This window comes from Nelusetta ayraudi, unplaced genomic scaffold (assembly GCF_046127955.1).
Source record: "Nelusetta ayraudi isolate G7.1 ecotype Tasmania unplaced genomic scaffold, CSIRO-AGI_Nayr_v1 ptg000037l, whole genome shotgun sequence".
Lineage (NCBI taxonomy): Eukaryota > Metazoa > Chordata > Actinopteri > Tetraodontiformes > Monacanthidae > Nelusetta > Nelusetta ayraudi.
Window position 1 is genome coordinate 1,168,378 of NW_027466087.1, and position 16,865 is coordinate 1,185,242.

At 42.0% G+C, this 16,865-nt stretch overlaps 1 protein-coding gene and 1 pseudogene across 1 annotated transcript; both read left to right on the forward strand.

The window, feature by feature from the left end:
- Positions 1 to 1,914: 1,914 nt before the first annotated feature.
- Positions 1,915 to 12,429, forward strand: LOC142892558 (leukocyte elastase inhibitor-like). The gene is made up of 10 exons (XM_076032757.1): positions 1,915 to 2,582; positions 3,006 to 3,074; positions 4,770 to 4,951; positions 5,794 to 5,934; positions 7,298 to 7,412; positions 7,496 to 7,638; positions 9,858 to 9,935; positions 10,039 to 10,128; positions 10,229 to 10,409; positions 11,856 to 12,429. The coding sequence occupies exons 2-10, from the start codon at positions 3,032 to 3,034 to the stop codon at positions 12,080 to 12,082; spliced, it is 1,200 nt and encodes a 399-aa protein (XP_075888872.1). The 5' UTR covers positions 1,915 to 2,582; positions 3,006 to 3,031; the 3' UTR covers positions 12,083 to 12,429.
- LOC142892586 (uncharacterized) lies at positions 7,682 to 9,239 on the forward strand (annotated as a pseudogene).
- Positions 12,430 to 16,865: the final 4,436 nt, after the last annotated feature.

Here is a 16,865-nt window from a genome sequence, read left to right on the forward strand (position 1 = left end):
CGTGTTGTATAAATGAGGGGGAACAAGAGGTGCAGAGAAAGCCAAAAGACTGTCAAATGTCCTTGTCTTCTGCAGTGTGGGAAATTTACTTATTTTCTGAAACTTAGTGCTAGTGGGAAAACTTTGTGGGACATTAATATCTTGAACTTACTGCTTACTATCATGCAGCCGCTGAGTATGTTATGAGAGCCACTGCCATAGCCTTACGTGTGAGAATAGAAGTCGGCGCTAGGAGGACCCCGGTCACGCCCCCGCCGGCAGAAGGAGGATAAAGGACGACACCTTTGAAGGAGGGGGCGCGCTTCTCGATCCGGAGGGAGAAGAGAACGCTCGGAGCGCTGCGCATCATTTATTCAATTGTGGCTTAATACTGAACTTTTATTAAATTGTTAACTTTGACTGTTGGCCTCGTCTCCGTTATTGCGATCAACGAATGCGGGAGGGAACCAGGGAAAGGAGGCATCTTCCCTCAACACGACCCAGAAATGAAAAGAAGTTCAGCAGTGTATGCAATTGTCAAGCAACCAGAAGATCCCACAACTCGCCTCATTCATCTGTTGCCTGGTTCCTTGAGCTTAAAAATGTTCCTTTGCTCCTTTAGCCAAAAGAGAAAGGAACTTAAAGCCACTGAAAGTTACAAAGAAACTGCAGCAACAAATTATCTCAATCAGAAGCTTCGGTGTTTCAAAGCCACACTTGGAGGGAAGATCTTGACTACAGAAAGTTATGATCAGGCAGAAAAGGCAATAGTTTGTTTCGTTCAGAAACACAGATTTAAAAATTAAATTGCCTCACTGACACGTGGCTCAAACAACATTGCCAAGGACAGTGCACTCTAGGAGTTGGATCCTGTACTAGATGGTGGCCTTCTTGGAGTTGGAGGTCGTTTACATCGGTCAGCGTTACCATCAGAAAGCAAGCAGCCTGTTATCCTGGCAAAAGAGGTGCATGTGTCCCAGCTCATTTTACACCATGTTCATCGACAACTAAGACACGCAGGTAGAAACCACATGTTGCACAGGCTTCGACAGAAATATTGGATAATTGATGCCAACTCCACTGCTGCAAGAACGACAGTTACAGAATTCACAGTCTGCAGACGTTACAGAGGAAAACTTGGACAGCAGAAGATGGCAGACCTCCCTGAGGAAAGGATGTTGCCAGACAAGGCTCCTTTTACAGATGTTGGAGTGGATTATTTCGGCCCCCTGGAGGTCAAAAGAGGAAGAAGCCTTCACAAAAGGTATGGAGTGATTTTCACCTGCCTGACCAGTCGTGCTGTGCACCTGGTGGCACGTAGGCTGTGTCTCAATTCAGGTTCTGCACCCTTGAGGCCGAGTGTCCTCCGTCTGAAGGAAGCGTTCTTAGACTTCCCAGCCTAGAAGGACGGACCAAACCCCGCCTCCTCGGTAACCACACGGGACGGTCTAGCCTTCGGCGTATTTCCTTGTTTCGTCACCGCCGTTCCCTCCGGCTGGCCAACCCCGGAAGTGACGTTTTTATAGCATCAAGCTAACCATTGGTTCGCCATCTAACGATGCCGTTGGATGATCAAATAAATAAAATCCTAGGTTAAAAACTGGATACTTTATGTGAAACTTCAATATTTAGATTTATATGTCGTGTCTTTGCCAGTACATGCCGCTAATTTCAGCTGACTTCCCAGGATCCCACGATGCTTTGCAGCAGCACGCAAAGCATCATGGGATACCCAAGTGCGCGAAGGATAGTAGCGGTGTATCCTTGGAATCGGCCAAAACTAGTGCGTATTTCCGAGGGTGCATTTTCAGCGTCCTAAGCACCCTCGGGAATTGGGACAAGCCTTGGCGCAGTGCTATGACGCAACTTCCTTCCAAAATGCGCACTTCGAGGGCGCAGACCCTGAATTGAGACACGGCAAAACTCTGTATACAAACTCTTGCATTGCATTAATGCCATCCGCAGATTTATTTGCAGAAGATTTCCTGTGTCAACTTTGAGGTCCGATAATGGCACCAATTTCGCTGGAGCCAAAAAAGAGTTGAAACAAAATCTTGTGGAGTTGAATAATGAAAAAATCCAAGGTGTTTTAATTCAAGATGGGATTAAATGGAGTTTTAATACACCAACAGCCTCACATCAAGGTGGCATTTGGGAGCGTTTCATTCATTCAGTAAAAGGCAAACTCTCTTCTCAATAAGTGGACAAAACACAAATCGTGTTCCAACCTGCATCTCCACTCTTCTGTTTGGCTTTTGTTTTCTCATGGTTTCAAGTTACACTTTTAAAACCAAAGTCTGCCAAATGAAACTGACTATCATGCCCTCAAATCAGTCAACCAGCGTGTCTAGGACAAGTCATCACCCCACACACCTAGAAAATGCAGGCTGCGGCTGATAAACCAGTCAGTCAAAGTAAAGTTTCATTAATTCTTGATTTATACTTTTGGTAGTGCCAGTTGAGTAAGCTCTGTTTACAGATATCTGTTAGTTTGGGTGTGTCACTTTGAAAGAATAAAAGCGGGTGTCTTTACTTGGAAGTTGTGCGCAGAAATCTCACAACCTTTTCCAAGATTGCAAGGCTGCAAGACGGAGAGAAAGTAAGTTTCATTCCATTAGTTTATTATCTTACTTTTTTAAAAAGTGTTGCGTTCATCTGCATGTGACACATTTCTGACGTTTTTAAGTATGCTATGTCTATGGATTTTAAGATATTAAACTCTATACATAATTTATTTGTGGTTTCATGATTGATTTATTATTCTAATAACTTATTTCTGTAGTTTATTCTAAGGTTGTAATAATACAATCTAGAGCAGGGGTCGGCAACCTTTTGTTTACGTTTCTGAGTAAATGCACATATTTTTGAAGATGGCTTTGTGTAATCTCTCTTTTTTTTCAAATGCTTTTCTTAACACGCTCGGATTTTGTTTATTTTTTAAGTCCTCAACTTGTAAACGGGGCCATAAAATTTCTAAAATGTATTTCCACATTATTAGTTGCCCCCCACCCCCACCCTAAGGGGAGCTACTACAGAGGTGCAGAAGAGCCACATGTGGCGGCAATCACCGCTTCTCCTGCAGCCTGCCTTTCAATGTAAACGCCCACTCAGTCACCCTCTCTTCGCGAGAACTCACAGAAGATGATTCATGGCACATGCATTATTTATCTTTCTCGATCAGAAAGGAATTAGATTACATAAAAACTATACTTTGACACTACTTGAGTGTTTGAGTGTGACCTCAGAAACGTGTAGGTTATAGCAGTGGTTCTCAAAGACTAGTGTAGCACGAGGTAATGTCAAATTTCACTTAATTGGTCTAAACAAGCAATAATAACGTTGTATTTTTCAGTGACTGCGCTTTGAAATGAACGTGAGCCTGTATTACCTGATATTGTCATTATCAGGCTAAAAAGTGTCATTTTATCATATTTTTGGTTAGTGGTGCCAGAGGATTTTTTTGTTCAATGTAAAAAATGTGCCATGGCTCAAAAAAGGCTGAAAAACACACTGTCAAATAAAAGTTTGGTTTAACTACCCAGAGAACGCTTCTTTTATACATACATACATTTAGCAAGGGTCCTGCCCTCACCCTTCCCTCATCTTGCACCACCATGTTTGTGAGGCAGCCCGGTGAGGACAATCCAGTCTGACTGAGGTGATTGCAACCATTCCCAGCTGTCAATGAGCCATGGTGGATGGACCAAGCAAGCCATTGGTACTCACACTGACAAATATAGTCAACTTTGAGGAACAAATTCATCTCACGTGCACGTCTTTCGTAGTTGTGAAGAGCCCACAGAGCCAGGGGGAGACTGCACAAACCTCACGCAGAAAGGCCCCCATATCCCAGGGATCAAATACACAAGCCAGTCTAAACAGCTGCATAGAAACTGAGAGAAAATAAATATATGTTAAGAGGGTTGAGTGTCTTGAATTGTGTCATGTGAGAACCAATCAACTTGTACTTGTTCAACGCTAAATCACATCCAAAGACGTCTCAAAGTGCTTTGTACAATCAGAGAAAAGGGAACCAACTGGGCCCCCAGAGCAAGCAAAGTGCGACAGAGGCCAGGAAAAACTCCCCTGTGGGAAGAAACTTAGAGCAGATCCAGACTCCAGAGGGCCGTCATCTGCCTATGACCAATGTTAAACATAGATGTGTTTCTTTTATGGGAGTTACATTTTGGAATGGGCTCAGTGATGATTTGAAAATGTCGAATTTTTTTTTTTTTTTTTTAATATTAAAGGTCAAAATATTTCATGATTATAAGGATAAGCAATTGACTTGGGAATAATTGAAGAGGAATAATACAAAGCATATTTTGTTTTGTTTTGTGTCTTTTTCTTGTTGTCTCTGTATTACTAATATTCTGGGTAATATTATGGACTCTACAGATTGGGCAAAAATAAGTCTCGGCTACTGGCAACCTACTTCCTTTTTTGGTTTACAGAGTTGTTTTATTTTTGTTGTGAGCATATATGTTGTGCAAATTCATCATGTTGTTGACCAGGTTACATTTCATAAATGTGCTATAAAACACTTATTTATCATCGGCATTTTTTCATAACATGTTAATATCTTGTTTCTCTGTTTTATTCCATCTTTATTTGCACTTCTTTTCATTCAATATTTTTACTTCTCTTTGCACTATTTTTTGTTGCTGTAATGATGCAAATTTCCCCGATGTAGGATTAATAAAGGCGCTCTATTCTATTCTATTCTATTCTATTCTACTTTTGTCCGTGGAGTGCATTTCAATCCTCTGCCCTTATTTCTTTATTCAGAGACACAATGGCAACACTGTCCCCTCTTTCCAAGGCCAACACAGCCTTCGCTCTGGACTTGTTGACAAAGCTGAGTGACGAGGACAAGACCAAGAATGTCTTCTTCTCCCCCTTCAGCATCTCGTCGGCCCTGACGATGGCGCTGCTGGGGGCCCGAGGCAACACGGCTCAACAGATGTCAGAGGTAACCCAGTCGCACACACTTGGGCTCAAGACAAGTTGTCTTTGGGTGAAGTTAGTGACTTGGTGAGTTGGTTAAGGACATGTGCCCTCAGCAATATACTGGCCTGCACAATCTCCATGCGGCACATCACCCGTTTTTATGCACCACACACCAAAAAAGGTGAGATAGATAGATTGATATATAGTGTATGCACTGTATATCTGCTGTATATCGAGCACTCAGGGGTTTCCCTTGACAACGTTGTGGCAAAAGTAGGAAGCATCAGCAATGTCATTGAAATGCATTGATTCTGTGTTGTTTCTGGACTTTTCCTCCACTAACTTCGTACAGAGGTAACACAAGTTTTCAAGTCTTGGTTTGCAAGACTTGATTTAAGATTTTTGCAAACTCCATGCCAAACTTCCAGAGGTAACACAAAACCAACCTGGGGCACAAGCGATGAACTTAAGATGGAAGCTATTCCGATAAACTGGACCATGACCATGGAGGAGGAGGCTTGGCGTTTCATTTGAATATGGAATAAAACAAAAATGCAACACTCTCACGTCCTGTTAACTAAAGGTTAAGTGCACCTGGCCAGTTCTCAGTTCAATGTGCTGGTACAGGAAACACTGATCCTGCCAAGTGCTACTTGGAGCTTGGGTCGACACAGGTGTAACATGATAGCAATTTGTGTGCAAGTCTTGAACGTTGCATGACAGCTTGCTTGTAAACCAACAATTTTCAAGGAAAATTCATGGAGAAACGAGGTCCTCATGCTTAGACAGCAACCTAGCTAAAGTTTGATCAGTCAATTGACAGTTTTAATGCATTTCTGTAACAGTTGCCTTCTCTCTTCACAGGGGTTAAAAGCTAAAGATAGTCCAGATGATGTTAGCGCTGGCTTTAAGAAACTACTGAGTGAGCTGAACAAGCCAGGGGCTCCGTATGCTCTCAGTGTTGCCAACCGACTGTACGGGGAGCAGTCTTTCCATTTCCTGAAGGTGTGTGTGGTATAAGCACGCATACAAGTGTGTGAATATATATATATATATATATATACATATATATATATATATGTATATATATATATATATATATGTGTGTGTGTGTGTATATACACACACACACACACACATATGTACATATATATGTATACATATGTATGTATATCTGAGTGTATGTATATATATACATGTATATATGTATATATATATATATATATATATATATATGTATATATATATATACATATATATATATATATGTATATGTATATATATGTATATATACATATATATATGTATATATATATATATATATATATATACATACACTCAGATATTCATACATATGTATACATATATATGTACATATGTGTGTGTGTGTGTGTGTATATATATATATACATGTATAATATATATTTACATTAGGGCTGGGCAAGTTAACGCGTTATTATCTTAACTCATTTATTTATAAACGCGGACAATTACTTTAACCCGCATTAACGCATGTTGCTCACGTGCTGTAGGAGCTGTCAGTAGGGATGGGCTATATATCGCCCATCCCTAGCCGTGAGCTTCTACTGTTCATATTTGTGAGTGCACTTCTTTAACACCTGGGAAGGGTGTGTGTGTCACTGTGGGTTGTAGCCACAACACTATTTAATGACATTCACCTGTGGGCCTCGGATGCCTTGGTGTGGTGGGGTGAGCGTCGGAGGTCATTGTGATAAAGAATAAAATAAATAAAAAAAATAAAAAAGAACCTCGAAGCAAGACTGGAATTATTTTAGCATGCGCGTCAACAATTAATCCTTCGTTAACCCACCGCGGCTTATTTATTTATTGATCGCCAGTTAGCCGCAATACGTGCTTTTATTTTGTAAAAGTGTGTTGCTGGCTGCTGCAGAACCAGAAAAGGAATGACTTCGTTAAAATAAAAGTGCACTATACACTTCTTTTAACTTCATTATTGGATTTTGCGTATACAGTGCGATTAATCATTATTAATCAGGGAAATCATGCAATTAATTACGATTAAAATTTTTAATCGTTGCCCAGCCCTAATGTATATATATATATATATATATATATATATATGTATATGTATATATATATATATATATATATATACATATATACACACATACACACACACACATTAAAGTATGTATACTGTATATATACATGCACAAACACATATATACGTATATAAATAAACATTATATATACATTTATATTTATATACATATGAATATACATGTCAAGTCAAAGGTGATTGCATTGAATTAACGGTTAAATCACCCATCCTAAGTAAGTCAGTCAGGAATATCCACTCCTTGAAAGTAACTTATTGGTTTTTCAGGAGTACCTGGAAAGCATCAGCAAGTACTACGGTGAGCTGGAGTCTGTGAATTTCAAGAGCGAATTTGAAGCAGCAAGACTGAACATCAACAACTGGGTGGAGGAACAAACTCAAGGTGTTTTTTTTCTAGAAATGTATCAAATGTTTTCCTTAATTTGTGAAACATCACAACTCATCCATGTCCATGCTATCTTTCAGGAAAAATAAAGGATTTGCTGGCTAATGGTGTGTTGGATAGCACGACCAAGCTGGTGCTGGTTAATGCCATTTACTTCAAAGGCACCTGGGAGAAGATATTTAAGGAGAGCAACACTTGCGAGGCCAAGTTCAGAATCAACAAGGTAACACCGATCAGTGAAGTGACATCTGCATATATATATGTAGGGAAAGGTGGTGGACAAATTCCAGTTTTCAATCTCAGGAATGGCTATCCCATCCATCACGGAGCAACCTGTCAAGAGCTTGGGGAAGCTCTTTGACGCTACCTTGAAAGACTCTGCTGCCATCCAGAAGTCTACCGAAGAGCTAGGAGGGTGGCTCACAAAGGTGGACAAGTCCGGCCTGCCTGGCAGATTCAAAGCTTGGATCTACCAGCATTCCATCTTGCCCAGAGTCTTGTGGCCTCTCCTTGTGTATCCAGTCCCAATAACAACGGTGGAATCGCTTGAAAGGAAGATCAGCAGCTTTCTGCGGAGATGGCTGGGTCTCCCTCGCAGCCTCAACAGCGCTGCCCTGTATGGGTCAAGCAACACCTTGCAGCTACCATTCAGTGGGCTTACTGAAGAATTTAAGGTGGCACTTACAAGAGAAGCCCTACAGTACAGGGATTCCAAAGACTGCAAGGTCTCATCAGCTGGGATCGAAGTGAGGACAGGAAGGAAGTAGAAGGCAGCCAAGGCAGTGGAGGTGGAGTCCTGCCTAAGGCAAAAGGCACTGGTGGGGGTCGTGGCGATCGGAAGAGCAGGCTTGGGATACTTTCCAAAGACCCAAGTCAGCCAGGCCCTGGGCAGAGACAGACACCAGCTACTCAAGGAAGAGGTCCGAGCAGGCCTGGAAGAAGAGCGAGTGGGCAGAGCAGTGGGACTCCGGCAGCAGGGAGAATGGACTAGGTGGGAGGGCACGTTGCAGCGTAAAGTCACCTGGTCTAACATCATGCACGCAGACTTCCACTGCGTCCGGTTCCTGGTGCAGGCAGTGTACGATGCCCTCCCTAGCCCAGCAAACCTCCATGTGTGGGGAAAGAGTGAGACACCTTCATGCCCCCTTTGCTCTGGAAGAGGCTCCTTAGAACATCTCCTCAGCAGCTGCCCAAAGGCCCTGGCCGATGGTCGCTACCGTTGGCGTCATGATCAGGTGCTCAAGGCAGTGGCTGAGACTATAGCCTCAGCCATCAGCAGCTGCAACAACATCGCGCTCCGAAGAAGGCAATCCCCTTCATCAAAGCAGGAGAGAGACCCTGGGCAGGTCCACCGAAAACAACAGGCCTCCTCCACACAGCTTCTGATTGGCACCTGCTCGTCGACCTGGGAAAACAGCTGAGGTTCCCCAAGCACATAGCTGCAACATCGCTCCGGCCAGACATGATCATCACCTCTGAGGCTTCGAAACGCCTGATCATGCTGGAGCTTACAGTTCCCTGGGAAGAAAGGATCGAAGAAGCCAACGATAGGAAACAATCTAAGTACCAGGAACTAGTGGAGGAGTGCCGGGGCAGGGGCTGGAGGACATTCTATGAGCCCATAGAGGTTGGCTGCAGAGGCTTTGCAGGACGCTATCTCTGCAAAGCACTCAGCCGTTTGGGTGTTTCAGGGGCGGCCAAGAAGAGAGCCATCCAGTCCGCAAGTGAAGCTGCAGAGAAAGCCACAAGGTGGTTGTGGCTGAAAAGGGCAGATCCGTGGGTTGCTACTGGGACGCAAGTCGGGACTTGATCACCCAGGCTGGGTCGCCTGGTGGGAGGGTATCTGATGTTCAAAGACCCGAAATACCCGATGAGCCCAGGAATCACATCACTGATGATACGGTCCCAGTGCATCCATGAGATGTTTCTTTAAAGATATATGTATATATATATATATGTATATATATATATGTATATATATATATATATATATATATATATATATATATATATATATATATATATGTATATATGTAGATATATTGTCATAACCCGGCTCACAATATGTATATATATATATATATATATATGTGTGTGTGTGTGTGTGTGTGTAGAAAGAGAGAGAAGAGAGAAATAGTTCTTTTTTTTCATTTCTTGATGAACTGGCAGCGGATAGGTGATCGGCCCAGATGAGCTAAAGGCAATCAGATGGACCAGTGACAGGTGTGTCAAGGGAGCAGGGGTAGTCCCTCCCAGGCCAGCTGCCAGACAGGGGAGACAGAAGACAACATGAAGGGTGGAGGGGAAATAGGAAAAACAACTGCAGATCCCAACCGATACCCTTCAAACGCTGCAGTTTAAACCCTGCGATAAACATCACTGCAAAAGGTGATTTCACATAGTTCCTTCATGTTAACATATTTTTGTATTTCCTCCTTGGAGAATGACAAGAAGCTGGTGAAGATGATGTTCCAGGAGGATAAATTTCCCTTCACCTTCATTCCTCAAGTCAACTGCCAGGTCCTAACAATTTCTTGCTATTTACGAGCCGCCAGAAATATCGATTTCTGATCAGAAAAAAAAGGAATTACAACAATCATGCTTGAAATGCTCCCTTGAACAGATCCTGGAGTTGCCTTACAAAGGAAAAGATCTTAGCATGTTCATCTTTTTACCTCAAGAAGTAGCGGACGGTACTACAGGCCTAGAGAAGGTGGGACAGAAGCTTCGACATACATTTGAAAAAAACAAAAAAAATAATGAGACATTCAGAAAAGTGATAAAGTCATTCAAATATTCAAATCAACCACCAGCTGGAGAAGGAGCTGACCTATGAGAACTTCGTGGAGTGGACTCAACCGACCAGGATGGACGTTGTCGAGGTCCAGGTGAAGATGCCAAGGTTCAAGATGGAGGAGGAGTACGGACTGAAAGAAGTCCTGGTCAGCATGGGGATGGTCGATGCCTTCAGTGCCTCACTGAGCGACTTCACTGGTAGGACACTTGACTTGTTCCAAACTTGAAACAAATCTTATTCTTACTTGTATGAATGTGATTTTTATTTTTGTTCTATATCAGTGGTGTTTGACTGGTGGGCCCACAATGGGTGTGACAGGGGGGCTGGAGCAGGAGCAGATGGATGGAGTGTTTTGGTGACCCACCTCAAATATATCATGAGATATGTAGAAAACATAAAAGGTGGGACAGAAGCTTCGACACACATTTAAAAAAAAAATAAATAATGAGACAATTTCAATTGACATTTTCAATGTCAATTGAAAATTAACCAGAACAAAGTTACAACAAAATCAGTGTCTTTGAAGCCCCACGGTATTTAGCTCTTTATTGAAATGACTCTGAAAACACTGAAAAACAGATGAAATACAGCTTTTATTTGATGACTTATACGATATGTATATATATATATATGTCTATATATATATATATATATATATATATATATATATATGTATATATATATACACATGTAGAGAGAGAGAGAGAGAGTGCGAGAGAGAGAGAGAGATGTGTGTGTATCTACACATATACTGTAGATATATAAAGAGGAAAAGGCCAAGTGAGGAGAAATAAGAACCCACAACTTGTATGAAAAAATAAGCACCTGTGGCAACCAGAAAACTAGGTCCGACAAGGCCACCCCAGGAATTGCACCTGGAGAATTAAGTTGACCTCTGCTAGATTAATTACAAAACAAAGGGAGGCACACAAGTTTATTTTTTTTTTTACCAACGAAGCTTAGAGACGTGGTTCCATGCAACAACAAAAAAAATCTTTATTACAGCACTCAAATCATTTCACGATAAAATATACCATAGGGGAACAAGGGAAGAATATTCAACATAAAACCAATTAACAGACAATCACATCAATTTGACAATAACAACAGCAACAATAAACATGACAACCATAAGCAAAAAAAAAAAAAAAATGAAATAAAATAAATCCCTCAATCCCACAGTTCAGAATAAAAGAGAAACTAAACCTGGCTAACACGGGTGCCTCTGAGAGGTAGCTATGCCCAAACGACCCAACGTGGACAGCGGCTGCAGCGCCCGAGCGTGCCACAGCAGGAGGAAGCGGAGGGGGCAGCACAGTCACACCGATCCCAGCGTCCACCACAAAGCCTTCCATGTAGTTGGACCGTATGCGAGGTTTCAGAGCGATTTCAGCCTCGCAAAGCAGCACCCCTGCCGGCCCTATAATGCCACACAACGTTTAACAAATAATACCAGGAGTCCTACTACTAACTTTATCTCAAAGCACAGTCACTCCATAATGACATGGTTGTTTTTTTGGTCAGACCATTTAAGTGAATTTGGATCGTTGTGTGTCGCAGCACAGTGGTTGAGACTCACTGGTTTAGATTATAATGCAACACATTTGTCAAATATATCTCCCTTTTTGCCTCCTCTCTGACAGGCATGTCTCCAGTCCACGGCCTGTTTATTTCAAATGTGGTCCACAAGGCAATTGTCGAGGTCAATGAGAAGGGAACAGAAGCTGCTGCTGCAACTGGTGTGATCATCAAACAACAGATGTACATACCTCCAAAAAAGTTCACTGCAGACCACCCCTTCCTGTTGTTCATTCAACACAACCCCTCCAGGAGCATTCTCTTTGCTGGCAGATGCTGCAACCCAGAGTGAGATCTGCAGCTCTGTGGGTGATTTTAATCTGTACGCTACGCCTCTTTCAGCATTGTTTTTTTTTGTTTGTTTGTTTGTTTTTTCCTTAGCGGCAGCCGGTCATTTTTTTCGCGAAATAAATACGAAACGATAGAACAAATAAAAAAAATGCTTTGAAGGCTTGTGAACGAGCCGAGGACGTGCAGACAACGCAGCGTTTGTTTACAACACAGGCAGAAGTACAGCTTCTTCTTCTTCCACTACTCTTTCCAGAAAATGAGCAACTCCGCGCATGCCCAAATGATTCATTCTGAATAAACACTTTTCTGGCAAACAACAATAAAGACATGAATTGCCCTGATTGAAAACTCATTTACTGATGCTTGACTCAATAAACTCAGTGTGTGTGCGCGTGTGTTTGTGTATATATGTATACTTTATTAGCTTAATAATAAGTGATAGGGCTTGCTGTCTTAGTCTAATAATTTTAATCAACGTTGGATAACATTGTACTCATGGGCGTGGTAGTGGGGGGGAAAATGGACCTGAGTACCCAGGGCCCCAGCAGGGAGAGGGGCCCATGAAAATCCAGAATTTCTTTTTGTGTGTGTGTGTGTGAGGTTTTTGTTTCAAATGAATTGGGCCCTTCAATTAATTGGTGTTATAAATTATTTCAAATGTATTGATAACATCAACTGAGAGAATGAACAGTCCTCCAACCATTTTGGACATTCTGGGACCGTCGACAGCATCAGTGAGCCCAGATTGAATGACTACTTGAGTGCGAGACATCATGCTGCCCAAAAAACACAAGTTGGGGTGCCAAAAGAGGAAAGAAGAGTTGTTGGTATATATATATATGTATATATATATATATATGTATATATATATATATATATATATATATATATATATATATATATATATATATATATATACATATATATATATATATATATATATATATATATATATATATATGTATATGTATATATATATATATATATATACATATATATATATATATATATATATATATATATATTAGAGCTGTCAGTCGATTAAAAAAAAATTTATCCGATTAATCGCATGGTTTTCCATAGTTAACTCACGATTAATCGCAATTCTTTTCCCATTTTTTTTTAAATAATCATATCAACATGGGAGTAGGCAAATACTTGCTTTCTGCAAATGCAGCATGTTTATTCGTGTTGGAGCAATGACAAGTACTACTAACAAAACAAAAGATGCACAGGTTTGTGTCATTCAGTTGTGTGTGTGTGTGTGTGTGTATTTGTTTAATCTCTCTCGCACTCTGATACAATGTACTGACAAATATAACATACAAATATGAAATTAGTTTATTTTGAAAATTCACCGGATTTTCTTGTTTGTTTTTTGTTTTTTTGAGCGACTTCCTCCACAATTGACGAGGATCGCTCGCGGCTCGCGCACAAAATAGAGCAGGCGCCGAAACGACAACTGCATGGCGCGAGCCGCACGCCTGTTCGCGTCTAGTGTGAACCACCACATTGATTAACGTGGGCGCTGAATGGAAGCCCTCGGCACTTCGCTTCCACGTCCAGTGAACTGACGTTAAATGCATGGCACGATCCGCGAGGGAAGCCACACGCCTGTTCGCGCCTGGTTTGAACTACATTGATTAACATGGTAGCCGAATGGAAGCGCTCGTTACAGTAAATGCATATCACTTTTGTCCTCTCAAGACTGCCATCTGGCACTGCGGTCAAGCCAGCCAACAGTTCGGCAAAAGCGTTCGAGCGAGCAGACACTCGCTTTCTGCTTATAATAATAATAATAAACTTTTATTTGTACAGCGCTAAATCACAACCATAGGCGTCTCAAAGCTCTTTATACAATCAGAGAGAACCAACCGGGCCCCCGGAGCAAGCAAGATGCGACAGTGGCTGGGAAAAACTCCCCTGTGGGAAGAAACCTAGGGCAGAACCAGACTCCAGAGGGCCATCATCTGCCTATGAGTAGTTGGGGTGAAGTAGAAAGATAGAGGAGAGACAGAGAAAGAGAGAAAGGAGCAGAGTGAGCCAGGGTGGCAGACAGGACAGAGTGAAAAACAGATACACCAACCAGGCAAAACGGATATAAACACAAAGAATAGGAAATAATTCAAGGCTGCTGTCCATGTGAAGTGTAAGTGTCCATGCTTTGGAAGGCAAGAGCCTAGCTCGATGGACAATCTGCTGATAGGACAAGTCCAGGTCTTAAGCGTGGTGGTGGGATGAAGCGATGACAGCAAGACCCCCAGGACAGCACAATCCAGCTCCTGGCGCAGTGGTCATCACCTGCCGGGGACACAGAGACTGCGGCAGTATCATGCATATCGAGCATACTGTACAAAGTATAATGAGAGCTTGGACAGAGTGGATAGAGTATAAGATTGATTGGGTGAGGAGAGTGATAAAGGCTCCGCCTGCACAGAGCAACGATCCCTGTAACGGGAGCGAAAGATCTCCCTCCATGGCGTAAGCCTACAGCAGCTTAACTGACAGTGGATGGAGTCTAACTATAAGCTTTAAGAAAAAGGAAAGTCTTAAGTCTACTCCTAAATAAACTAACTGTGTCTGCCCCCCTCACCGAGGCTGGAAGATGGTTCCAAAATAGAGGTGCCAGGAAACTGAAACACCTACCTCCTGATCTAACTCTAGAAATTTTTGGGATAACTAAAAGACCTGAATCCTCAGAGCGAAGGGCTCTTGGAGGATGATAAAGTTCAATGAGTTCCCTAATATAAGAAGGAGCCTGAGAATGAAGAGCTTTGTAAGTTAAAACTAGAATCTTAAATTCAATTCTAAATTTGACAGGCAGCCAATGCAAGGAAGCTAAAATTGGAGTAATATGCTGCCTCCTTCTAGTTCCGGTTAACAATCGTGCCGCAGAGTTTTGGATTAACTGTAATGTCCTAAGGGATGAATTTGGGCATCCTGCTAGTACCGAGTTACAGTAATCTAGCCTAGACGTTGTGGTGAATTCTTCTGGTGGATTCAGGTGATGTAGATGTTGAAGGAGTCTTCACTGACACAGACTTAGTTGGATAAAAACTGGTTTATTTCAAAGAAGTCAAGAGTCAGACAGGCACCATGGAAAGCCTGTGGAGGTCTCTGGGCCAGATGTGAGCAACTCCAATGATGCTTTGTTCGCATCACCTTTTATGCCTCCCAACAAGAAGAGGAGGAAGATCCAGGATATGGGGGGGATGTATGCATTCATAGTTACACCCCTAATGACCATCTGGTTTCAATCAAATAACAGTGGTAATAACAAAAACCATACATGGACAATAATTCCCCTTTTTGGGAGGAAGGCAGCAGCGGGTTCAGATTGAGTTCACATTCTGCCATATATCAAATGGTGTCATATGCATAGGAAGGCAGCAGCAGTTTCAGATACTACATATTTCCCCCCTTCGAGACTTCATAAAGTCTGGAAACAAACAGAAGATACCCACACATGATATATGTATAGCAAAGGATGTAAGTACAAATACAAAGTACAAACTTGATGAGGTAATTGTCACCTCATATATCATAATGATTATGAGCAACACTGTAAATTTGTAGAGTGTGAGAGCGAAAAACCTATCGGACAGCTATCTTTCAATCAAAGCCATCAAAACCTTCTAGATAGGAAAATTCTCTCACGGCCCCTCTGTCCTAGGCGACCACCTTACGGCCCTCCAAATCAATTCTGTAGAGAAAACCGCATTCAGGGAAAAGTTTGGCAAACACACACATGAGAAACTCAAAAACAAAATCAAAAACATCCAGGGCTTGGCTGGTCATCCCATCGGACCTACACCGTGGACCTTTCCCTGCCTAACACCCCTGTCCCTGTTCACCAAAACAAAGAAAAAGAGATTGAGTTCCCATAAGCATCTGCCTACTGATAAAATCCCCCAAATAACTTTATTCTCAAAAAAATAAATGTTGTGTTGCAATTCAGATTAATTCGGTTAATACAAATAAACACAGTGGTTAATACACAGTGGTTTCGTCGAGTTCTGTTGTTCACAGTCCCCTGATGCAGGATCTTCACATGTTCTGCATCCTCATTCAGGGTCCTCCAGTGTTCATCAGCTTATTTGAGTTTCTGAGTCCATTCTGAACATAGTTGACACCCCCACGTAGGCTCCCCAACTATTGTCCTGAAACAGAGAAAATATCTGCCAGTATCTTTTGTATACAGAACATCACAAATGTACTTCCATTACAAGAGATACATCAAACATCAAACATGAGTACACATACTATTTCCCCCCTTGGGCACTCGCCCACAAGGAAGAGAATAGAAACACAAAGTCATAAGTATCGTTGGCACAAAAACATGTAGGAACTCTCCCAGTTTTCACCCCAATAGAATCAGGTACCGCTGCTAAAAGATCATCCTGTTGATCCAATAGATTAATGTATGGCAGCCCTCTGTAAGGATCGCAAATACCGGTGTTCTCATCCATCGACACATTTCTCGATCTCAGGTCCATACCCCTTTGGAGATGGAAAAGCCAGGTCAACAAAGAAAATTGACACTCGTAAGGCAACGGCTCTGCTATTGCCTCTAGAATGGAAGGCCAAGTGCTTGGTGAAGGCACTCTTACGATGCATGGGCCCTTTCACGGATGCTTGTGATCTTACTGCATGAGTCAGCTGTTGAAACCACAAATTTTTCGCCGCGAATAGATCCGAAATCTCCAAGACAGATGAATCGAATCCAAACGCTGTCCATCTGTGATTACGTCTCGCCTTGGCACGCGAAGTTTTGTGTTTGTGAT